At 44.2% G+C, this 26,025-nt stretch overlaps 1 protein-coding gene across 3 annotated transcripts in view; it reads right to left on the bottom strand.

Moving 5' to 3' along the window:
* Positions 1-26,025, bottom strand: part of hip1rb (huntingtin interacting protein 1 related b) — a 32,046-nt gene that overhangs the window by 1,393 nt on the left and 4,628 nt on the right. For 2 of the 3 annotated variants that reach the window (XM_023978755.2, XM_023978757.2), the window contains exons 2-31: positions 21,142-21,205; positions 20,621-20,763; positions 19,253-19,309; positions 18,845-18,925; positions 17,957-18,033; positions 17,558-17,619; positions 16,686-16,826; positions 13,537-13,594; positions 12,242-12,317; positions 11,951-12,115; positions 11,740-11,795; positions 11,504-11,576; positions 9,105-9,288; positions 8,908-8,996; positions 8,641-8,757; positions 8,425-8,526; positions 7,907-8,101; positions 7,498-7,645; positions 7,265-7,351; positions 7,011-7,118; positions 6,730-6,866; positions 6,533-6,643; positions 6,336-6,394; positions 6,205-6,235; positions 6,040-6,102; positions 1,090-1,190; positions 858-963; positions 596-719; positions 434-495; positions 109-336 (exon numbers count right to left, since the gene is read on the bottom strand). In XM_023978755.2, coding sequence (XP_023834523.1) covers positions 109-336; positions 434-495; positions 596-719; positions 858-963; positions 1,090-1,190; positions 6,040-6,102; positions 6,205-6,235; positions 6,336-6,394; positions 6,533-6,643; positions 6,730-6,866; positions 7,011-7,118; positions 7,265-7,351; positions 7,498-7,645; positions 7,907-8,101; positions 8,425-8,526; positions 8,641-8,757; positions 8,908-8,996; positions 9,105-9,288; positions 11,504-11,576; positions 11,740-11,795; positions 11,951-12,115; positions 12,242-12,317; positions 13,537-13,594; positions 16,686-16,826; positions 17,558-17,619; positions 17,957-18,033; positions 18,845-18,925; positions 19,253-19,309; positions 20,621-20,763; positions 21,142-21,205 — 3,105 coding nt within the window. The remainder of the gene's footprint in view (positions 1-108; positions 337-433; positions 496-595; positions 720-857; positions 964-1,089; positions 1,191-6,039; positions 6,103-6,204; positions 6,236-6,335; positions 6,395-6,532; positions 6,644-6,729; positions 6,867-7,010; positions 7,119-7,264; positions 7,352-7,497; positions 7,646-7,906; positions 8,102-8,424; positions 8,527-8,640; positions 8,758-8,907; positions 8,997-9,104; positions 9,289-11,503; positions 11,577-11,739; positions 11,796-11,950; positions 12,116-12,241; positions 12,318-13,536; positions 13,595-16,685; positions 16,827-17,557; positions 17,620-17,956; positions 18,034-18,844; positions 18,926-19,252; positions 19,310-20,620; positions 20,764-21,141; positions 21,206-26,025) is intronic. The other variant, XM_023978756.2, reaches the window with a different exon arrangement.

Below are 26,025 nucleotides of genomic sequence, written 5' to 3'. Positions count from 1 at the left end.
TGTATTTGGTGAAGCATAAGAGTTAGTTGGGATTTTTTTAAATGTGTCAGTTTCTTTAGCAAGTACTACCCTAAACATGAACACAAATCCAGCCATTTTGGCCCTTACCATATTTTTAGGTGGTAAGTTGGGTTTCTGAGCCAAGGCAGGTTTCCTCATAATGCTAGGCTTGGAGGGTTTGGGTGAGGAGGGCTCAGAGGCAGATGAGGGGGCCAGGCCATTGCCCTCTGAGAGGTCTGCTGCTGGAACACCTGCTATATCATAGTGCTTCTTCCTGAGCTCTCCCAGACGTAGACGCTCATTACCCAGCTGATTCTCTAGCTCCAACACCTTCACCTGAGACAAACATACATTTGAGAAAGGTTACTTTCACACAGAACAAACACATGGCATGCAGAGAGGCTCAAAAACACACACAGGCCTGGTGACTCACCTGCGACTCCATTTCCTCCATTTTTAACTTGATGAGGGACATTCCAGAGAAGTCCATGGTATCTGCAGAAAAAAGGGAAACTCATCCAACACAGCCATATGACTCATAAGGCCTGAGAGGATTCACATCTGTTTGTGAAGACACACAACCAACCACACTAACCCTTGTTCTCCAGGTTCTCCTGGCCTGTCTTGGTGGAGGCCACCACGTTGGCTGCCATCTCGTTCACACGGCGAGAAGCCTGCTGGAGAGCTGTCAGTTTCGTACTGTTGCGGTCTGCCTTTACCTAAATGCAGAAGGAGAGGGGGAGAATGAAGAAAACAGTGATAGGGACATACTTTGAATATATGAGGAAAATAGAATAAACAGATTGGCAAGGGGAAAGGGAACACAGAGTTAAAAAGCTTGTGTGTTTGTTTCTCACCTTGGAGGAAGCAACCAGCTGTGCTGTACTAGCAGCGATCTCGTGTGAGCAGACGATGAGCTCCTCATATTTACCAGTGTGCAGCACCACTTTATCAGCGGACTCACTGTGGGAGAAACCAGACAAACATCACACCATCATCCCGTCCTATAACATGAGGGATCTCTGAGTCACACACACAAATAACCACACTCGTATAAAAAGTTGAGACGACCCCCTATAATGCACTTACACCATCTGTGTGGCTCCCCATCCCACAGCTTTGGAGGCAGAGATGAGTCCCTCAGTCCAACGGGAGTTCCTGGCGTAGAATTCCTTAATAGTGGCTGCACCCTAGAGAGAGAAGATCAAGTCTAGCAGTGATCAGGACATTACTTTAAAAAAAAGTAATACACCGAATACAACAGCTAAAAATGCTCACTTAAACACTTAACCAACAATGCAGTTAAAATATATATTTTTTAAAAAGAGTTAAAGAAAATATTTACTAAATAAAATTAAGGAACATAAAAACAAAAACATATACAGGGGGTACCGGTACAGAGTCAATGTGCGGGGGTACAGGTTAGTCCAGGTAATATATACAGTACCAGTCAAAAGTTTGGACACACCTACTCATTCAAGGGTTTTTCTTTATTTTACTATTTTCTAAATTGTAAAATAATAGTGAAGGCATCAAAACTATGAAATAACATATGGAATCATGTGGTAACCAAAAAAAGTGTTATTTTATGTTTGAGATTCTTCAAAGTAGCCACCCTTTGTCTTGAAGACAGCTTTGCACACTCTCAACCAGCTTCATGAGGTAGTCACCTGAAATGCATTTCAATTAACAGGTGTGCCTTGTTAAAAGTTAATTTGTGGAATTTCTTTCCTTCTTAATGCGTTTGAGCCAATCAGTTGTGTTGTGACAAGGGGGTATACAGAAGATAGCCCTATTTGGTAAAAGACAAAGTCCATATTATGGCAAGAACAACTCAATTAAGCAAAGAGAAACGACAGTCCATCATTACTTTAACCCTTGTGTAGTCTTAACATTCTGTACACCCCCTTGTCCTAAGGGTCAAAAATTACTTGCCATCACAAAACCCCTAAAATAAAGCAACTTAATTGAATTTTAAACCCCAATTCTATTTTGCATGAAGAAACAACCCGTCATTCATCACAAACTTTGAATATCTGGGTTTTCCCTCTTCACAATGCAGTAAGACTGCATTTAAATCAGTGGACACCCCTCGTTTTTATTACCTGTCAATTGTTTTCTTTACTAATGTAGAGGATTATTATTTCTAAAAGGTACTGCATAGGTGTAAACACATTTTTTAGCAAGAAATAGCACTTATATAGCCTAAGAAAGTAGCAGAAACATGCAGAAAGTAGTTTTGAATGCATTTTATTGAAAGGAAGTCTTGAACTTTTTGGGCAACATAGTGATATATTGTTATATACTGTATAATGAGGAATTCAACTACAAAATACTAGTCTTCTCCCATATTTTGAATCATTGCCCACACCCACAAGGTGTATAAACAACAATAAATAAAATAAGATGGATACAAAACAAAACAGTAAAGAACATAAATCAATCAACTCTAATTAGCACATGTAGGACAGTTTGCAAATGTGTGTGCATGGACTTTGCAGATTTATTTCTCACATGTGCAGCACATAGTATTTGTTTTACAGTCTTTCTTTGGGGGGGCAGAATTGGAATCTCGCCTGCCCTAGCTGGATCTGGATGAGATTCAGCCCCCTGAACAGCTTTCACAAGCACTGCAGAGGCTGCTGTGCGGGGGAGGCGCTCCCTTCTTTGAATGTGTGGGGTTACAAGTGCCTTTCCCAACTGCTCCAGGAACACCCTCCTCTTGTTCCGCTTATCAGGCATCCAGGTAGGGTTGATCTTGTTCCATATCACAAAGGCATTGTATGAGGACATATCAATGATGTTACAGAAGATGACCAGGTGCCAGTGGGCAGTCATCCTCCTGCAGCTGTAAGTTTCAATCACCTTGTCGTTCACACCTCCTTTGTGGTTGTAGGAGGACCGCATTCTTGTTCCTCTTTGGGAGTCAAGAAAATAGAGTGGTGGTGAAGGCAAACTTTGATGAGAAAGCCTCTCTCCCCCTTGTTGCAAGTAGTGCAGGGGGGAGCACAGGCTTGTTCTTTCTAACTGTGCCAACCATGGTGATCTTCTTCTTCAGGAGCTGCTGGCTGATTTCAAATCAGTAGCACACATCTCAATTTCTCAGTGTGTGTGTGTCTTTGTGGTGTGTAAATTATTTTACAACTGCTGGGTCAAAAAATGACCCGAAGACAATCTTTGTACCCTGGTGGTGTACAGCTTTCATGGAAATATGAACAAAGGCGATGTTTCACATTTTCTAATGTTGGGGTCACTCTAGGAAAAGTCATCAAATTTCAAGTTAAAAAAATAAAAATTTAGGGGGTTCTCTGCTGTTAAACGTAGTGGCGGCTCAATTTTGACCCTTAAGACAACACACGGGTTAAGACATGAAGGTCAAAACATTGAAAGTGTCTTCAAGTGCAGTTGCAAAAACCATAAAGCGCTATGATGAAACTGGCTCTCATGAGGACCGCCACAGGAAAGGAAGACTCAGAGTTACCTCTGCTGTAAAGGATAAGTTCATTAGAGTTACCAGCCTAAGAAATCTGAAATTAACTGCACCTCAGATTGCATCCAAATAAATGCTTAACAGAGTTCAAGTAATAGTCATCTCAACATCAACTGTTCAGAGGAGACTGCATGAAATCAGGCCTTCATGGTCGAACTGCTGCAAAGAAACCATTACTAAAAGGACACCAATACGAAGAAGAGACTTGCTTGGCCTAAGAAACACGAGGATTGGACATTAGACCAGTGGAAATCTGACCTTTGGACTGATGAGTCCAAATTTGAGATTTTTGATTCTAACTGCCGTGTCTTTGTGAGAAACAAAGTAGGTGGACGGATGATCTCCACGTGTAGTTCCCAGCATGAAGCATGGAAGTGGTGATATCATGGTGTGGGGGTGCTTTGCTGATGACAGTGTCAGTGATTTATTTAGAATTCATGGCACACTTAACCAACATGGCTACAACAGCATTCTGCAGCGATACACCATCCCATCTGGTTTGCACTTAGTGGGACTATCATTTGTTTTTCAACAGGACAATGACCCAACACCTCCAGGCTGTGTAAGGGCTATTTGACCAAGAAGGTGAGTGATGGAGTGGTGCATCAGATGACCTGGCCTCCACAATCACCCAACCTCAAACCAATTGAGATGATTTGGGATGAGTTGGACTACAAGTGCTCAGCATATGTAGGAACTCCACGCCCCTCTCCCCACAGGTGTGATTACTACCTCTGAGGGTTTAGAGCTTGAGGTAGTCATGACAATCCTACCCATGCTAGATTACGGAGACGTAATTTATAGATCGGCAGGTAAGGGTGCTCTCGAGCGGCTAGATGTCCTCTACCATTCGGCCATCAGATTTACCACCAATGCTCCTTATAGGACACATCACTGCACTCTATACTCCTCTGTAAACCCGTTGCAAGACCCACTAGTTTATGCTCATTTATGAAACCGTCTTAGGCCTCACTCCCCCCTATCTGAGATATCTACTGCATCCTTCATTCTGCACATTCAAACACCCGTTCTGTCAGTCACATTCTGTTAAAGGTCACCAAAGCACACATCCTTGGGTCGCTCGTCTTTTCAGTTTGCTGCAGCTAGCGACTAGAATCAGCTGCAACAAACCCTCCAACTGAACATCTCTTCATTCAAAAGACACAATCATGGACACTCTTCCTGACAGTTGTGGCAGCTTTGTGTGATGCATTGTTGTCTCTACCTTCTTGCCCTTTGTGCTGTTGTCTGTGCCCAATAATGTTTGTACCATGTTTTGTGCTGCAACCATGTTGTTATGTTGTGTTGCTGCCATGCTATGTTGTCGTCTGTGTGTTTTGTCCTATATTTTAATTTAATTTATTTTTACTTTAATTCCCCGCAGGAGGCCTTTCGCCTTTTGGTAGGCCGTCATTGTAAATAATAATTTGTTCTTAACTGACTTGCCTAGTTAAATAAAAAATAAAAATGCAAAGGGTGGCAACTTTGAAGAATTTAACATACATTTGGATTTGTTTAACACTTTTTGGTTACTACATGATTCCATATGTGTTATATCAGAGTTTTGATGTCTTCACTATTATTCTACAATGTATTCTACAATTATTCTACGATGTAGAAAATAGTAAAAATAAAATAAACCCTTGAATGAGTAGGTGTCCGAACTTTTGACTGGTACTGTACATCTAGGTAGAGTAAAGTGACTATGCATAAATAATAATAAATAATAAATAATAAACAGCGAGAATTGCCTTGTTAAATAAATGAATAAAAAGAGTAGCAGCAGAGTAAAAAAAGGGGTCATTGCAAATAGTCCCGGTAGCCATTTGATTTACTGTTCAGCAGTCTTATTATGGCTTGGGTGTAGAAGCGGTTAAGGAGCCTTTTGGACCTAGACTTGGCACACCGGTACCACTTGCCGTGCGGCAGCAGAGAGAACAGTCTATGAGAATAGGGTGGCTTGAGTCTGACAATTTTTAGGCAGGAAGCTTGGCCCCAGTGATGTACCGGGCCGTACACACTACCCTCTGTAGGCCCTGGCGGTCGGATGCCGAGCAGTTGCCATACCAGGCTATGATGCAACCAGTCAGGATGCTCTCGATGGTGCAGCTGTAGAACCTTTTGAGGATCTGAGGACCCATGCTAAATCTTTTCAGTCTCCTGAGGGGAAAAAGGTGTTGTCGTGTCCTCTACACGACTGTCTTGGTGTGTTTGCACCATGATAGTTTGTTGGTGATGTGGACACCAAGGAACTTGAAGCTTTCGATCTGCTCCACTACAGCCCCATCAATGTGAATGGGGGCGTACTCGGCCCTCCTTTTCCTGTCGTCCACGATCATGTTGCGGGAGAGGCTGTTGTCCTGGCACCACTCTTACCTCCTCGCTATAGGCTGTCTCACCGTTGTCGGTGATCAGGCCTACCACCGTTGTCGGTGATCAGGCCTACCACCGTTGTCGGTGATCAGGCCTACCACCGTTGTCGTTGGCAAACTAATGACAGGCTAGATTTACAAAGTTTTCAACATTAAATTTTAAATGTCAAGACTCACCCTCCCTCCCTCAACAATCTCCTTCTGTAGGTCGGTTGATGTCAGGACTAGTAGATGGATGGCCTGAAGGACAGACGAAAGGAGGGAACGCAGCATTATTAGGATTTCGATGAGACCTTTTGAGTAAGTCAATCAAAACAGTAAGTAGAATAGCAGCCATCTTACCTTCATCAGGTCTGTGCAGCTGTAGAGGATTCTATGAAACAAGGAGTAATATCATGATGAGTTAAAGGGGAAAAATGCATTAACAAGTATTTAAACTAAAATACAGAGCGTAAGTCAAACATACTACTGACCTTTCATTGACTTCAAGTTTGACACCAGAGGTGTCCTTTCGTGCCTGATTCATCATTTCCTTTAGATATAGAAAAACAGCAATTGAGAAATGTGGATAAAACCTGGGTATGAATACAGATATATTGTGTAGATAGTGTTGAGCTTGTGATGTCATTCCCCGCTACAGTGGGATGTTCTACATGGTTGTGATCCTCACATCGATTCTGCGCACTGCCTCCTCAATGGCTGCTGATGTGGCTGCCATCTCCTTATCCACCAGATCTCCCAGCTCATCCTGTCGCACATCCACACCTTTAGGTCGCAGCTCCTAAGCATTGGAAGAGGAGATGAGATTAAGAAAAACAGTAAAAGGACAGGAATAAAAATTGAGAAGACTGCCCAGTAGTCCATTACCTTCCCCAGCCTCAGGATCTTTTGGACCACAATGCGAATGGAGGCCGGATCTGCCCTCTGGAGAGAGGCCTTGGACTTGAGGTCCTTCAGGAACTGCAGACTTTGAGTGGCACAGCCCCTGCAATTCTCAGTCAGACCTGCAGGGTGCAAAAGTGCAAGATACACACTGACACTGTAATCACATACCAAATGGATTCAATATCATATTTCTGTAAAATTCCAATAAGATACAAGATCCGTTTCTAACAGGAATCCGTTCTATTTGAGGAGAAAGTCCTTACGGTCGGCGTGGTCGGTGGGAGCCATGTGCGCTGTGGCACTGCCGTTGATGATGGTGTCAGCAGCCAGGTGGGAGAACTGGGTCAGGGCCCTCAGCAGCCCACCAACATCTGGTAAACAGAGGAAAGGATGCATCACTGCCAGTAACACAGCCAAGCTCTGTCACTAACGAGCACTCATGACCATTATCACTGGGTTTGCTCAAAGACGACTAATTATATCAAAAACACTGAGCACAAAGTAATGAGCAACTCACCTCCCATGTTCGTCAGGTAGTCTGAGTGACCTCTTTTCACTTTGTCAATGGAGCCTAAAGTGGCCTCTGCCCGACTGACCAGGTAATCTGTGGTGGTGGAGAGAAAGAAAAAAGCTTGAAAAGCATTCTTTTGATAGATTTACACACATGCGTGGATGAGGCATCTTTCACTATATTCTAAGTGACATGAACAGCATCTCTCTGTGTGTATGTGTACGTTCACTCATTTTAACCTGGGGAGCTGGTGCAGCGGATGTGCAGGGGGTCGTCCAGTTTGGCCACAGCATCCTGGATGATGCTCTCAGCCTCAGAGACCGTTCCCTGCAGCAGAGAGAACTGCTCCTCCAGCAGCTTCTGCTGCAGCTGCTCCTCACGGCTAGACTACACAGATGCAATGAGACACAGTCAGACATACAGTCAGAGGGAAAAAAAGATGGGCACAGACATACTAATGGTTTATCTTTTATTGTGCAGACAGCCAAATAGTTCAATGATTAAATAAAATCTGACACTTTGCAATGCACAGGGGATGTAATAGGGGATTTGACCAACAGTATAGCTTTTGTCTATTTTCTCTTTTGCAATCAACAAATGACAGACAAAGCAGCTGACTGAACTCTGTGCAGTCCTGTCCTGACTGACCTTCTCCTGCAGCCTGCCCTGCAGCTCTCCCAGCTCCCTGGTGCTCCTCTCCCTCTCCTGCTGCAGGGACGACTGCTGCAGCTGTGCAGCATGGCGCAGGGCTGACAGTGCTGCCTCCTTCTCACTCACAGAGTGCATCAGTCGCTCCTTCTCCGCCTGCAGCGCGGACATGGATCTGGTCTGCTGTTCCCCCACCTGGGAGAGAGGGGGAGAGGAGAGAGAGAGGGTAGAGAAGAGACAGGAAGAGGGAGAAGGCAAATAACAGAATAATGGGTACATTAACTTTTGTGGAGAAAAGTATTTTCTGATGTTTGTGAGACTTCCATATGTGAACACTTCCTCACACAGTGCAGGTTCCTATAGCCTTCACAGCCAATTCTGATTTGCAAGTCTGAAAAGTGGGCCGATTTTTTTGCATCTAGTTTTGCATGATGGTGAATCAGATGAGTCCCCTGTGTCATTACATAGGGGAGGGAACCCACTTTATTCAGTATTTACTGCATCATCACCACACACACCTTCTCGTTGCTCTGCAGAGTGCCTTTGACACGTTCCACTTCTGCCTTCTTCTCATCAAACTCCCTTTTAAGCTTCTCCATCTCAAACTTCTGCTCCTCAAGCTGCAATGATAAGACAATAACATTATTCAGTCATTTAGACAAAAAGTTAATACAGTACTGAAATATAACATTAACAGTACTGGATCACTATTGCTAATACTCAATAACATTAACCTTCAGGTCAGCGTCCTGTTTGATGCGATCCACCTCAAAAGCCAACTGCTGCTTGGTCCTCTCCACCTCCTCCTGAGTCTGCTGGGTGGCTGACAGCATCTTCACTGTGTCTGCACTCTGCCAACACAATGTCACATATACGTTGTTAAACATTCTCTTCACACTATACAGAAAAATATCGCTCAGTTGAGTCTGAGTCTATATGAGCATACATGGAGAAAACCACAATGAAAACAGAGGTGAGTGAGGTTCCTCATAAGTCTGTACCTTCCTGAGCAGTTCTGCATGGCTGGACACTAGCTCAGTGTGCTTCTCCTTCAGCTTGTTATAGCGCTGCTCTGTGGCCTGGGCTCTCGCTGGGTAGCAAAGTGGGGGTCAGAGACAAGAGGGAGACGTCAGTGTGTGTTCAATACAATGTGACTGAACATGTATGCCAGACTTAGTGCATGGCTGGCTTCTCTTACTCTCGGCCTCTCCGAAGGTGGCCTGCACGCTCTCGTGCTCAGCATTGCGGCGGCGCGTGGCCTCCAGCTCCATGCGCAGCTGCTCGTTCTCCACCAAGGCACGCTGTTTCTGCACCCGCTGCTCCTCCAGCTCCGCCTCCAGACTGTTGATCTGGGACTTAAGCTGAGTGATGTAGCGCTGGGCCTGCAGGAGGGAGGAGGTAGTTAGTCAGTCAGTCACCATAGTAAACCTCCCCTGGGTAGATGATCACTACCACCACAGGACACCATGACACGGCACTAGTGGATGAGGGCCTCAGACAGGGGAAACAAAAGTGTTGAGTGGTACAAATTATTTTTACAAAATGTATTCAATGTCAGGTTAGGATGGCTCAATTCAATATCACAGGCGTAAACGTAAACTTTTAGCAACAGTTAAGAAACAGGCCACATTAGGAGCCAGCCATTTGCAGAAATTGGGGTCAACAGTACATTTCACACTGTGTCCCAGACACACCTTCTGGTCTTCTCTGACCACAGACAAACGTCATTTCCCATTCTGAGACAAGTTGCCACATTCCACATGTCACGATTCATCTTTGCATCCGCCCAACACATGACCTAAATTCCTCTCCCCTTTACAAATCAACAATGTCTACCACTGTCAAAACTTGGTTATCAGTGTTTCCCCTAAGTACACGGAGTAGCCAGCCAGGCATCCCCAGGCTTTTCATAATTTATCTGCAGATAATTGCCAAAAAGTATACCAGTACGCAAATTAGGGAGATCGACTTTATTCAGTCATTTCGACACCTTTTATAAACTAAACACTTGCTGTTCGGTCGTCAATAGCCTACGCGCCATGACTCTGTGGCTGGCTATAGGAAACACGTGAAAGAAAATAAATAAAATGAACAATAATTAGGCTACGTGGATTTCGACTCATTGCTACCACTTACATTAAATGGGATGGGCAGATTTCTCTTGCACTCTCCAGCCATGTAAAGAAATTTGACTGCAACCTACCACAAGCGCACACCAATCATAAAGGTACAGGAAGGTGGGACAGACAGCACTGTCAAACCAGCAGTGTTTCCCGGTCATTGATCGCTTTGTGACTGACAGGTGCCTGTCCTATCAATAGATCGCTAGAAGATGTATAGCGTTCATTTTGGCGGGAGAGGGCTTGACAGACTTTTCTGACTAGCGAATAGAAACTTAAATGAAAAGTAGTAGTTATTTTTTGAAGTGGGAAAAGTAGCTTGGTGTTTAGGGAAAACAATGTGCTGGTGCTCTTCCATGCCGTCCCGAGGAGGGGTGCGTCACTTGAGTGGGTTGAGTCACGTACGTGATCTTCCTGTCCAGGTTGGTGCCCCCCTCGGGTTCGTGCCATGGGGGAGATCTTCGTGGGCTATACTCAGCCTTGTCTCAGGGTAGTGAGTTGGTGGTCTGTTGATATCCCTCTAGTGGTGTGGGGGCTGTGCTTTGGCAAAGTGGCTGGGGTTATATCCTGCCTGGTTGGCCCTGTCCGGGGGTATCGTCGGACGGGGCTACAGTGTCTCCCCACCCCTCGTGTCTCAGCATCCAGTATTTATGCTGCAATAGTTTGTGTGTCGGGGGGCTAGTTATATCTGGAGTATTTCTCCTGTCTTATCCAGTGTTCTGTGTGAATTTAAGTGTGCTCCCTCTAACTCTCTCTCTTTTCTCTCTTCTCTCTGAGGACCTGAGCCCTAGGACCATACCTCAGGGCTACCTGGTCAGATGACTCCTTGCTGTCCCCAGTCCACCTGGTCGTGCTGCTGCTCCAGTTTCAACTGTCCTGCTTGCGGCTATGGAACCCTGACCATGGAACCCTGACCTGTTCACCGGACGTGCTACCTTGTCCCGGACCTGCTGTTTTTAACGATCTCTACCACACCTGCTGTCTCTAACTCTGGATGATCGGCTATGAAAAGCTAACTGACATTTTCTCCTGAAGTGCTGACCTGTTGCACCCTCTACAACCACTGTGACTATTATTATTTGACCCTGCTGGTCATCTATGAACGTTTGAACATCTTAGCCATGTCCTGTTATAATCTCCACCCGGCACAGCCAGAAGAGGACTGGCCATCCCTCATAGCCTGGTTCCTCTCTAGGTTTCTTCCTAGGTTCTGGCCTTTCTAGGGAGTTTTTCCTAGCCACCGTGCTTCTACATCTGTATTGCTTGCAGTTTGGGGTTTTAGGCTGGGTTTCTGTATAGAACTTTGTGACATCAGCTGAGGTAAAAAGGGCTTTATAAATACATTTGATTGATATACATTGTTAACGGGAATAATTAACCCTTAAATAGTATTATTTGAGGTACAAGTCATTTATTTTTAGCTAGGTATGACATCTGTAAAATCTGTTTAAAGGAGTTAAAACTCATGTCTACTTACCTCTCCTTTGACCCTTTCCAGATCTGTCCTCAATAGCTCCAAATCCCGCTTGAGGTTCTCAATCTGGATATCCCTGTGGACCAGAAGACATACAGCCACTAACCTTAAAGATACACACATACACACTACTAACTCAATTCACAAGAAGATATCCAGAAATGTCAGTTCAAAAAACATCACCAGTTTACATATCCTTCCGTTTCAAACACACCAATGCTAAAATACCAATGACTAACCTGTCATCAAAACCACCATTGGCAGGTCCAAAGGTTTGATCAAATATGTCGAACTGCTAAAGGAAAAGTCAGAGAAGACGCATGAATGCTTATACAATTTACAGCCAAAATTAGTGCTACTTTAAAAATAAAAAAATGATAAGACATACACATTCAATGGGCCATAGCTGTTGCCCTCAGAGGTCATGACCTTGTGCCCTATAAGTCGTACCTGTGGCACCGCCATGCTGGGTATGGTGACGTCACTGACATTGATCAGCGGTTCAGGGTCGTCATCGTCATCATCCACCTGCTCGGGCTCATCCTCGTCTGGGATGACCACCACCGGCCTCGCATGCTTGGCCAGGGAAGCCGCATGCAGGAAATTAGGAGGGGACTGGGGATGAACACACGCACAAATAAATAAGACAGGACTATAAACACAGATGAATCCACAATCTAGGAAGTGTGGTTGAGTCCCAATACAGTATCTTTCCCCTACTATGTCGGTCTATGCTCTTACTTCTGGCAGCTTGGGGATCTGGATGAGTCTCTTGAAGTACATCATGTCTCTGGCTTTGTTGAAGAAGGTCTTGAGGCTGTAAGGCAAATATTTCAATCACTGATCTGAATGATGCCACTATAATCTACAAGAACATAACATTTTCTAAACTGTGTTGTATTATTGTATCCCTAAAATAGAGGGGATGTGTATAGGACAGAATTAAATGAAACAAATAGAACCAAGTTTCACTTACTTAGCTAGCAAATGCAGCTAGGTAGTTTAGCCTACTCAGAGGGATGCCATGTTACCTAGCTGGACTATCCAACAACACTGGAACTCTTCCAAGTCAAGGTAAGCTTTTGATTTGACAAATTTATTGCCACTGGGGCCCGCCAGTGTTAGTGCTAAACTACTTACTGACTGTACACTAACGTTACTGATTGATTGTAGCGGGTTTACTAACGTGTTAGTTATATTATCTATGTTGACTATGACATTACTTTAGCAAATATGGTGACAATGATGTAGGCTGTGTAGCGGTTATAATATGGCTTGGCTTGGAAAAGAATGTGAACTGTGTTTACGTGTGATCAGAGGCGTATTCATTCCACCGATTCTATTGAAAAATGTTTCTTAAAACGGAAGCAAATGGAACGAAACAGGGATAAACACACCTGAATTTGTCCAGTAGAAATTCTTGTTTATAACTGTTGGACAAATGACTACACCCTAGATCAGCTAGATGCAGGAATGAGTGTTCAAGGTGGTATTGAATGTGTCACTATTCATAGGCTAGGTTGTAGCAACCTCATGATGGGTACAGGGAAAATGTGAGTATCACGTAGTAGCCTAAACCTATTGATGTTACATTGAACTGGGTGAATGGAATATGAATGACAGTCATCCAATATGCTGTAATAGAAATAAGGCCATGCTCATAAGCAGCACCGACCACCACTGATGCCAAGGTATCCAGTAACACATCAAGCTCCCTCTCTACTTTCTTTCTGGGGTGATTGTTGTGCAGGTCGGTATTATTACTATGTCACTGGTACACTATCTGAAATGCTCAGATTCAGCCCCTTCTCACTTTCACAGATGTGTGTCTGACTGTGACGACATGATGATGACATATTACAATGGGTGGAAGCTGGGTGGTAGGCACCAGGATATTTGCAGTGGCTCAGGGTAACAGGCCAGGCGGAGGGAAAGGCAGGATTGTGCTGCAGCCTACCTGTTATACTGAGGCTCCCTTCCTCCCTCACTTTCCTACTCCCTCATTTACTAGCAGCCTGAGCTCCTGGGTGACTTACCTGTGGAACTGGTCATGGAAACGATCACGATGTCCTTGCAGGGTGTCTGCTGGGAGACCTGAAATCCAGGACATGCAATAGACAAAGTCACAAGAAATACTTTGAAACAAGTTGAGTCTAATCATGTTAGCAAAGCGTAGTTTAGAGCAAGTAGACACAAGGAACTACTATTAATAATACTTTGCATGATATCACAACATGCAAAGAATCACATTTGTGATCTCCAGTTATTTTCCTTTCATTGATTAAACTACCAACAGGAAATTAAAAATTAACATCTTATGCTTCACGGAGTCATGGCTGAACGACAACATCAACAACATACAGCTGGCTGGTTATACGATGTACCGGCAAAATAGAACAGCGGCGTCTGGTTAGACAAGGGGTGGCAGTCTATGTATTTTTGTAAACAACAGCTGGTGCACGATATCTAAGGAAGTCTCGAGCTATTGCTCGCCTGAGGTAGAGTATCTCATGATAAGCTGTAGACCACACTACCTACCGAGAGAGTTTATCATCTGTATTCTGTATTCTTTGTAGCTGTTTACATACCACCACAGTCAGAGGCTGGCACTAAGACAGCATTGAATGAGCTGTATTCCACCATAAGCAAACAAGAAAACACTCACCCAGAGGCGGCACTCCTAGGAGCTGGGACTTTAATGCAGGGAAACTTAAATCAGTTTTACCAAATTTCTATCAGCATGTTAAATGTGCAACCAGAGGAAAAATAAGTCTGGACCACCTATACTCCACACACAGACAAAGCTCCCTCGCCCTCCATTTGGCAAATCTGACCACAATTATATTCTCCTGATTCCTGTTTACAAGCAAAAATTAAAGCATGAAGCACCAGTGACTAGATCAATAAAAAAAAGTGGTCAGAGAAAGCAGATGCTAAGCTACAGGACTGTTATGCTAGCACAGACTGGAATATGTTCCGGGATTCCTCCGATGGCATTGAAGAGTACACCACATCAGTCATTGGCTTCATCAATAAGTGCATCGATGATGTCGTCCCCATAGTGACTGTACGTACATACCCCAACCAGAAGCCATGGATTACAGGCAGCATCCGCACTGAGTTAAAGGCTAGAGCCGCCGCTGTCAAGGAGCGGGACTCTAACCCGGAAGCTTATAAGAATTCCCGCTATGCCCTCCGACAAAACATCAAACAGGCAAAGCATCAATACAGTACTAAGATCGAATCGTACTACACCGGCTCTGATGCTCGTTGGATGTGGCAGGGCTTGCAAACTATTACAGACTACAAAGGGAAGCACAGCCGAGAGCTGACCAGTGATACGAGCCTACCAGACAAGCTAAACTATATGCTCTCTTCGAGGCAAATAACACTGAAACATGCATGAGAGCACCAGCTGTTCCGGAAGAATGTGATCACGTTTTTCGCAGCCGATGTGAGTAAGACCTTTAAACAGGTCAACATTCACAAGGCCGCAGGGCCAGACGGATTACCAGGATGTGTACTGCGAGCATGTGCTGACCTGGCAAGTGTCTTCACTGACATTTTCAACCACTCCCTGTCCGAGTCTGTAATACCAACATGTTCTAAGCAGACCACCATAGTCCCTGTGCCCAAGAACGCTAAGATAACTTGCCTAAAGACTACCAACCCGTGGCACTCGTCTGTAGCCATGAAGTGCTTTGAAAGGCTGGTCATGGCTCACATCACCACCATCACCACCATCATCCCAGAAACCCACTCCAATTTGCATACCGCCCCAACAGATCCACAGATGATGCAATCTCTATTGCACTCCACACTGCCCTTTCCCACCTGAACAAAAGGAACACCTATGTGAGAATGCTATTCATTGACTACAGCTCAACATTCAACACCATAGTGCCCTCAAAGCTCATCAATAAGCTAAGGTTCCTGGGACTAAACACCTCCCTCTGCAACTGGATCCTGCACTTCCTGATGGGCCACCCCCAGGTGGTAAGGGTAGGTAACAACAAATCCGCCACGCTGATCCTCAACACAGGTGCCCCTCAGGGGTGCGTGCACAGTACCCTCCTGTACTCCCTGTTCACTCATGACTGCACGGCCAGGCACGACTCCAGCACCATCATCAAGTTTGCAGATGACACAACAGTGGTAGGCCTGATCACCGACAACGACGAGACAGCCTATAGGGAGGTCAGAGACCTGGCCATGTGGTGCCAGGACAATAACCCCTCTCTCAACATGATCAAGACAAAAGGAGATGATTGTGGACTACAGGAAAAAGAGAACCGAGCACGCCCCCATTCTCATTGACAGGGCTGCAGTGGAGCAGGTTGAGAGCTTCAAGTTCCTTGGTGTCCACATCACCAACAAACTAACATGGTCCAAGCACACCAAGACAGTCGTGAAGAGGGCACAACAAAACCTATTCCCCCTCAGGAGACTGAAAAGATTTGGCATGGGTCCTCAGATCCTCAAAAGGTTCTACAGCTGCACCATTGAGATTATCCTGACTGGTTGCAACACTGCCTGGTATGGCAACTGCTCAGCATCCGACCACAAGGCACTACAGAGGGTAGTGTGAACGACCCAGGACATCACTGGGGCCAAGCTTCCTGCCATCCAGGACCTTTATACCAGGCGGTGTCAGAGGAAGGCCCTAAAAATTGTCAAAGACTCCAGCCATAGACTGTTCTCTGCTACCGCACAGCAAGCAGTACCAGAAAGTCTAGGTCCAAGAGGCTTCTAAACAGCTTCTACCCCCAAGCCATAAGACTCCTGAGCATCTAGTCAAATGCCTACCCAGACTATTTGCAGTGCCCCGCCCCCTCCCCCCCCTTTACACCACTGCTACTCTGTTGTCATCTATGCAGTCACTTTAATAACTCTACCTACATGTACATACTACCTCAAATAACCGGTGCCCCCGCACATCGACTGTATCGGTACCCCCCCTGTATATAGTCTCACCATTGTTATTTCACTGCTGCTCTTTAATTACTTGCTACTTTTATCCTTATGTGTATTTTTTTTAACAGCATTGTTGGTTAGGGGCTCGTAAGTAAGCATTTCACTTTAAGGTCCACACCTGTTGTATTCGGCGCATGTGACTAATACAATTTGATGTTACAGTACATGTTGAAAAATATGTCATGCAGTTGAGATTAAGATGCCAACGTACAAGCGTGCAGCTTGAAGAGCAGCTTGACGGTGAAGTGGTAGAGGTGACTGCAGTCCTGAATGACCTGGATGAGGGGGGACAGGCGACACTGGCCTGACGTCAGCGTAGAGATGGCAATGGACGTGTTGAGCTGCCGGATCACTGCAGATCACACGCCAATGTATAACACATAACAAACACCACAATAAACAAACAATCTTAAAAATGGGGAGGATTTGGTATCGCTGGCTTGCTTGGGTGAAACACCTTTCATTGTCACTAGTTCAGAAATACAGCACTTGGACAATGGCTCACACATTTATGAATCATCCACTCTGTGGGTGGAAAACAGTTATCAGCAGATCTAGCAGTAGGGTGGGTAGATGTGTGAAAGCACAAGGCGGTTAGGAGCTCCCATGTTTCCTGAGTACAAGATGCCCAGTTAGTCACGGAGGCAGGCAGGGTTGTTTACAGTTGTAGGGTTTGTTTATAGTTGTTCAGGATCACAGGCTGTGACAACATCCTGCAGGGCAGGGAGGTGCATGATGCAATTACAGCCAATCAGAAGAAAAACAATGAATGTCCTCTAATAGCAAACATTTATAACCTATTTATAGGGTTTTGGTGAAATGACATGAGGTACCTAATCATACTAAACAAACAAAGTGGTTTAGAAATGCGTTTCCCTTAACTTTTGGAGAGATTAACTCACTCCCTCAACAGCAGAACAAGTGTGTGCTCACAAGTCTCTATTTAACTCGCCACTATCCTGTCCCTATTCCATTTCAGGCACACAAACAGTTAATGGAAACAGACCACAGCCCTGTACCTCAGGTTACCCATCCTTTGAGAGGTGGAGGTAGGTAGGTAGGGGCGAAGAGGAGGATTCTCACCTGTCTCGGCTAGCCTCAGCTCTGTATCCAGGTAATCAAACACTTCCACAGTGAGCTGGAACCTGCAGGAGTGAAGTCGATACCCCCCTTAGTAACACAAGGCTAATGGCTTCCTTAAGAAAAGAGCAGCAGGTTCTCTCCCTTGTCTCCACAGTTCTCCATCTCTACTTAAAATGGCGACAAAATGGTATGTTAGCTTCCTTTGAATCAGAAAGAATGTTAAGTTTATATTTAATATCAATAATTTACTTCACTTGAGCTATGTCAATTAAATGTATACACATTTGTTTGATGTCCCTGTATGATATTCTGATAACTCCTTAACAGGAGAGGGAGTGCACCGTCAGAGTGCCAGGGATGTGTGGAGACTGGAGAGGGAGGAGTAGAGAACACACTCACACATTATTGATGTCTGTTCCTGCAACGCGCTCCAGAACCTCATCTGTTACCTCTAGGTTGGCTCGGATTTCAGAATGCTGCACAGAAGACAAAAGGATTGCAAAAATGATCCAACAATTCTTGTACATAATTTCTCAAGGATGGTAAAACATTAGAAATATCTAATGATCTCACATGTAAATCATTTCAAATGGCATACATTGTTTAATTAGGTGGCATTTTGTGAAAGCACTTGTGGCAATGCATACAGTGGAAAGATTAGCCAATGTCTCCTTATGGTAAAACATGCAGTCCCCCAAAATTGTAGAGCAGGGGTGTCAACTCATTCTGGCCGCGGGCCTTATTTCGGTCTTCACCGAGGGCTGAAGGGCCGCACATAAAATGGATAATATTTCCTCGCTGTCAAAATGTACAGAAAACAGTTCTCTACCCATTGCTTTTGGAATTATCGATGCTACCTGACTGTCTAGCTTTCGTTTTGATTACTTTTAGCAAATCGGACAGAGTGAAGAGACAATAAAGGTCCATTATCATCTATAGATAGTTTTGATTTGGTTTTAGTAATTTCAATGTGGATTGAGATTGTTGTTTCCCGGAATGTTTTATATAAATGTTTTTAATACGCAAACCACCCGTGGGCTGGATTGAATGGGCTCGGATCCGGCCCGCGAGCCCAGAGTTTGACACGTGCTATAGAGCAGGGGTATTTAACTATTACTCAACGAGGACAGGAGCCTGCTGGTTTTCTGTTCTACCTGATAAGTCATTGCACCCACCTGGTGTCCCAGTTCTAAATCAGTCCCTGATTTGAGGGAACAATGAAAAAACACAGTGGAACTGGCTTTGAGGTCCAGAGTTCAGTTTGAGGGCTAAAGAGGGTAGGCTTACCTTCACGTGGAACTCCATCTTTGTGCAGAGGAGCTTAGCGTACAGAGCCACCAGCTGGCCATATCTGTCATGAAGGTTGCCCTGGAAACAAGAGTGAGCGAGCAACAAGCATTAAGCTGTGCTTTATTTCAACACAGCAAGAAAAATCTTCCATTCTAGCCTTTCCTCTCTAATCTGCAGCAGACAGATTAACTCTGCCTGCACAGGAAGCACAATTACGGTATGAGGGGGAAGATGTTTGAAAAGAGGATTTCAAAACATGTCCTGCATTTTTGCCTAAACTAAATCATTAAAAGCAAGGGATTTTTCCCCATTTCAAGCCATCTGACATTAAATTTGTTCGCCCAAAACGTATTCAACCTATTCAAGCACCCCCCAACAAACACACAGCACAATCTCCAGACTCACCCATAGTTGCCCTGTTTCAACTATGTTACTGTGATGTCTCATGCAGTCCTGAAGGCTCTGGAGGGCAAAAAGGGGATAGATAAGGTCAATTCAATAATAGTATTGAAACAGTCACTCAATAATGTTCAATTATACAATTAACATTTCACCATTAAGCTAATTTGACTGGACTAATTACGGCCTGAGGTCCGCATAAAAACCTCCATGCTTGGGTCTCCCGAGTGGCACAGCGGTCTAAGGCACCGCATTGCAGTGCTAGAGGCGTTACTACACAGTCGGGTTCATTCCCGGTCTGTGCCACAACCCAATCCCATAGGACGGTGCACAATTGGCCCAGTATCGTCCGGGTTAGGGGAGAGTTTGGCCGGTGGGGCTTTACTTGGCTCATCGCACTCTATCGAGTCCTTTTGGCGGGCCAGGTACCTGCAGGCTGACCCCAGTCACCAGTTGAATGGTGTTTCCTCTGACACATTGGTGCGGCTGGCTTCTGGGTTAAGCTAGCGGGTGTTAAGGAGCGAGGTTTGGCAGGTTATGTTTCGGAGGACGCATGACTCCACCTTGGCCTCTCCCGAGCCCGTTAGGGAGTTGCAGCGATGAGTGAGTTTGTGAGCTCTGCTCAAAGAAATATTTTTTTTTATATACTATAGGCTACCAATTATGCAATATTTTCATCTAAGGTCTGTCTCAAATTTTCTACCTAAAACCTGCACATGTATTTTCCTTTTGTCTCTCCATTTTCCAGTGGCCTGCTGGAGGTCATTTTGCAGGGCTCTGGCAGTGCTCCTCCTTGCACAAAGGCGGAGGTAGCGGTCCTGCTGCTGGGTTGTTGCCCTCCTACGGCCTCCTCCACGTCTCCTGATGTACTGGCCTGTCTCCTGGTAGCGCCTCCATGCTCTGGACACTACGCTGACAGATACAGCAAACCTTCTTGCCACAGCTCGCATTGATGTGCCATCCTGGATGAGCTGCACTACCTGAGCCACTTGTGTGGGTTGTAGACTCCGTCTCATGCTACCACTAGAGTGAAAGCACCGCCAGCATTCAAAAGTGACCAAAACATCAGCCAGGAAGCATAGGAACTGAGAAGTGGTCTGTGGTCACCACCTGCAGAACCACTCCTTTATTGGGGGTGTCTTGCTAATTGCCTATAATTTCCACCTTTTGTCTATTCCATTTGCACAACAGCATGTGAAATTTATTGTCAATCAGTGTTGCTTCCTAAGTGGACAGTTTGATTTCACAGAAGTGTGATTGACTTGGAGTTACATTGTGTTGTTTAAGTGTTCCCTTTATTTCTTTGAGCAGTGTATAAATATATATTAAAAAACAGAACCGCAGTTGTACTAGAGTGTATAGAGCAGATCTTACATTATGGTGGCCATCCCGCAGCACTTTGTGCACCACGTGGCAGAACTTCCAGCTGAGGATGGAGTTGCTGGACAAAGGGAGGCCCAAGGCATAGGACCAGAAGGTAAAGGCTCCCTTCTCTCTGTGGGTCCCCAGAATGATCCCTGTAGGGCCGTCAAGGAAAAGCCACGATGCAAAACACAAAGCCAAAATAATACCTCTCGTTCCCTCACATATTCTTTCATTTTCTTTTGCTCATGTACGATGATAAAAATCACAGTATTTTCAATCTAAGGAGATTAAAATAAGCAATGTTTCCATCAATGCCTGCAACAGTAAAATATACTAGGTGGTTGTATAGCCTACATGATGGCAAATGTCAACTCTAAAAAGCAATTACCTTCTACAGTACATTAATTCAACAACACGAGTGGTTAAAAACAGCACAGTTGGAAGACAGTGGGTTATCAGGCGTACAAAGTTTGGAGCAAATCATAGTAAAAGGTTCGCTGTTTCCAGTTTGGGGTTATATTGAAGGATACGGCGTGCATGTTTCTCTTTCACAGGCGCCTCATTTGAGTTGATGGCTTTGCTGATGCTGCTGAGCTGGAGGAGAGAGTAGAGAGAGAACAGGTTCAGGTCATAAATCACTATGGCTACCGAACTACCACTCAGTGACATAAAACAAAAACATTTTAATGGTGAGCTAGATTCAACTTGAGCACAAGACAATCCAAAATGTGAAATTTGGAATTAATAAAAAAAGAGCGCCATTTCTATAAACAAAATCAAATGTCAAAACACTTGAATAATGAACTAGCACCTTATACAAATAAAAGCCATACTGATCATCCACTTACTTGGTTTTATTTTAGGGCCACACCACCATGCCAATCTTTATGTCCCATGTTTGTGTACAGTATATTCATGTACAGTATAGTCAGAGTAATAGGTTGTGTTCACTAGACGTGTGATCAGCAAGTCTCCACACACCCATACTATCAGGTGGAGTGGTAGCAGTTGACAAGGCAACCCTCGTTTCAACAGCACAGAGGGAGGGAGTAGTCTTTTAAACACAACAAAGGCTACTGATAAGCCATTATGTGTTTTGAAATACAAGGCCAGAGAGGAGTTGTACTGGAGATGCTGAGAATACAGCAGATTGCATTGTGACAGAATCAGAAAAATGATTGTGTATGTTTACATGCAGAGGCTCATGTAATAAGGGTTCAATAACCCCTCTGTTTTTCCTTCATTAGGCTACTGTGAGTAAAGAAGACTGAACAAGCCCATTGGCTTCTGTTCCATTTACTTTGGTGTGTCCATTCTTTTTAAAACACATGACACATGCTTACAGCACTCCAAACGTAATTGCCGGATCCCTGCATTAGAGGGATTACAATACCTGTCAAAATGAGCATTCCTATCAGTTGAAACCCTACATGCTACCAAAACACTACATGCATCAGGGCATCCTCTCTACATGTTTTGTTGTCGATAATGACAATGGAGGAAAGAGACATGTCGTCACCAGCAACACAGCGCAAGCATCCTGTCCCTCAGGCAACTAGGCTAACAGGTAGAACAAGTCCAAGTGAATGGAGGGAGGAAGGGAGAGAAGCAGATCGTCAGAGCTAGGTCTCAACACTTTCCTGAACGTGGTTGTGTACACTACATAGGCTTGGCCCGTCACTGATAAAGGCATAGTTAGTAACGCTAGAGGATAAGGGAACACTCTGAATCCAAAACATGACAAGCATATTGTGACCTCTGATACAAATAAGTGTATTTTTAGCCAGTCTTGTCATAGTAACCCTCAGTCTAACTTGTCCTTACATAAGATCTGCATTGAATCAACAGTTCTGAACAGTCTGAGGACAAGCTATATTTTGACTGACCCATACAGACCCACTGAAGACTAGCGCAACCGATTGTAATTAATAAATGAGGAAAATAAGTGTAAAATATCACATTTGTCTAGCCGACTAGTTCAGATAAACCTGTCACATATCTCCAGACACGACGGAGGGTAGGAGCAAGCGCACCAAACAATGGACTACCGTTGCATTCCTCACAACACAAGAACACGGAAGCATTGGCCAATAGCTCCTCATTCTGAGATCACCACCCACTCTCTCCCTGTGGCCCAGGATTGGCAGACACATATTATACATGTGTAGACCACAGCAGGTGAAAAGAACAAGATGATGATGGAGGAAGTCAAAAGCTCTGGAGCCCCTGTTCACTCACAGCCTGCTGTTCCATTTCAGTTCAACTAATTACATAACTGACTAATCCAGCTGGCAGTAACATGCATGAGCTGTTATGGTTAATTTATACAGATTATCTGGTACTATCCCAGCCTCTCTCTCGCCCTACTTCCCCCTCAACAACCCACAGAAAGAGACAATGGTATGCTACACTGAGCAGGGGCAAATGTACATCTGTATGTTCAGTAGTAGTCAAAAGTTTGGACATCCCTACTCATTCAAGGGTTTTTATTTATTTAGACTATTTTCTACATTGTAGAACAATCGTGAAGACATCAACACTATGAATTAACACATATGGAATCATGTAGTAACCAAAAAAAGTGTTAAACAAATCTAAATAGATTTTTCAAAGCAGCCAACCTTTTCCTTGATGACAGCTTTGCACACTTGGCATTTTCTCAACCAGCTTCACCTGGAATTTTTTTCCAACAGTCTTGAAGGAGTTCCCAAATATGCTGAGCACTTGTTGGCTGCTTTTCCTTCTCTGCGGTCCAACTCATCCGAAACCATCTCAATTGGGTTGAGGTCAGGTCATCTGATGCAGCACTCCATCACTCTCCTTCTTGGTCAAATAGTCCTTACACAGCCTGTTGTTGTGTTTCGGGTCATTGTCCTGTTGAAAAACAAATGATAGTCCCACTAAGAGAAAACCAGATGGGATGGCGTATTGCTGCAGAATGCTGTGGTAGCCATGCTGTTTAAGTGTACCTTGAATTTGAAAATAAATCACTGACAGTGTCACTATCAAAGCACCCCCACACCTCCTCCATGCTTCACGGTGGGAACCACACATGCAGAGATCATCCGTTCACCTACCCTGCGTCTCACAAAGACACGGCGGCTGGAACCAAAAATCTCAAATTTGGACTAATCAGACCAAAGGACAGATTTCCACCAGTCTAATGTCCATTGCTCGTGTTTCTTGGCCCAAGCAAGTCTCTTCTTCTTATTTGTGTCTTTTAGTAGTGGTTTCTTTGCAGCAATTCGACCATGAAGGCCTGATTCACGAGAACAGTTGAGATGTGTCTGAAGCATTTATTTGGGCTGCAATTTCTGAGGCAATGAACGTAGCCTCTGCGGCAGAGGCAACTCTGGGTCTTCCTTTCCTGTGGTGGTCCGCATGAGAGCCAGTTTCATCACAGCGCTGGATGGTTTTTGCGAATTGAAATGCATTCCAGGTGACTACCTCATGAAGCTGGTTGAGATAATGCCAAGAGTGTACAAAGCTGTCATCAAGGCAAAGGATGGCTACTTTGAAGAATCTCAAATATAATTTCATTTGTTTAACACTTTTTTGGTTACTACATGATTCCATATGTGTTATTTCATAGTTTTGATGTCTTCACGATTGTTCTACAATGTAGAAAAAAGTTTAAAAAAGAAAACCCCTTGAATGAGTACGTGTGTCCAAACGTTTGACTGGTACTGCACATACACAGTCACTCAATCGCAAAAGAATCCCACAAACACAGGCTCATACAGACCAACACACATTTTTACTTCACCCTCTGGCTGTATATACACAGTGATATAAAGTCACTCACTCTGGTATTTACATGACATTTCTTCCTAGAATACACACATACATCTTATCGTAAACACAGGGAGGGAGGAATTACAATCCTCACATTTATCGGATATCCGAGGCAGGCCTGGCAAAATTGGCCAGCAATCCCACAAATGCATAAAGACTTCATTTAGTTAGTGAAACTCTGGAGCCACCACAACCTACCCTCTACCAAAACACGCAGTCACTAAACAAAGCACAGAGGGGCTACTGTGCGCTTAAGGGGACCACTCAGAGCCAGGGAAGAGTTGGAGAAAAAAAAAAAGAGAAAGGTGTCCTGGTTAATGAAGAACCCTTCTTGTGAGGCTACTGCTAGTGCTAGCCCCCTTGGCTTAAGGGGCCAGAGCAAGTGGTGGGTTGGATTAGGGATGGACAAGGTTATTTGAATATCCGAACAGACGTTAGTATTCGATTACTTGGGAGAGTATACTTTGCTTTGTCTAAAATGAAATGATCTGTGACATTGCTACATAGCCTACAAGGATAGACCATTACTCAACATTTTTATAAAACAGTTTTATGACAGTGAGTGCGCCCCATAAAAAAGATGCACCGGTTGCCTACACACGTTTCACACGTGTAGCTTGTTATTGTTGTCAATCAAAGTATAAAATCATTACACATTCCTTATATTAAGCAAACCAGATGGCACCATTCTTGTTTTTATATTTACGAATATAACTACATGACAACACTCAGACATAATTTACAAACAAAACATGTGTTTAGTGAGTCCGCCAGGTCAGAGGCAGTAGGGATGTTCTCTTGAAGTGTGAGAATTTGACAATTTTCCTGTCCTGCTAAGCAATCGAAATGTAAGTACTTTTGGGTGTCAAAGAAAATGTATGGAGTGAAAAGTACATTATTTTCATTAGGAATGTAGTGGAGTACAAAAAAAATTTGTCAAGTCCAGATACCCCAAAAAAATTCTTAAGTACTTCACACCACTGGTGAAGTGGGAGATTTCTAATCAATGCCAAATGGAATTAAAATTACAGAATTGGCTAACTGTGAAGGAGTAGGCTACAATGTTCAACCATGAATGGAGTTGTTTTAGACATTGGACAGGGAAGCGCAGCAAAATAGCCTCAATTAGCCTTGCTACTTTAGCTAGCTAGCTTCTTTACAATGATTTGATGCAGTCAAGACAGGTACTACCAGATGGTGTGATTGCTAACGTATGGCAGCAACAAATTTGTTTAACTAGAGCGAGTGATTTTGGCTACTTTTTCCTCCCTCCATGCCAGACTGTCACATCGCACCCTGCTCCTTTCGCCCCTCCCCCACCCTCCTGCTGAAACAAAATGAAGTTGAACTAATTTTTTTTATATATTTCGACTATCCAGATATCCAAAACAATATCATGATAACTTGAATACTGAAATAATTTCAAAATGCCCCCTAGGTTAGAGGGGTGCTTGACAATGAGGGATTTGTGGGAGTAGGAAGGCCTGTCAGCTGGGGTAGAAGACTGGGTTTGATGGGGGCCACATTCTGGCACACAGCGCCTGGCACAGAGGCCTCAACAGATGGCCATAGAGCAGCATTGCTGCAGGGAGGCTCCATAATACATTCAAACTGACTGT

Source organism: Salvelinus sp. IW2-2015, linkage group LG33 (assembly GCF_002910315.2).
Source record: "Salvelinus sp. IW2-2015 linkage group LG33, ASM291031v2, whole genome shotgun sequence".
In the NCBI taxonomy this organism is placed as follows: domain Eukaryota; kingdom Metazoa; phylum Chordata; class Actinopteri; order Salmoniformes; family Salmonidae; genus Salvelinus; species Salvelinus sp. IW2-2015.
This window is presented reverse-complemented; position numbering and strand designations above follow the sequence as displayed.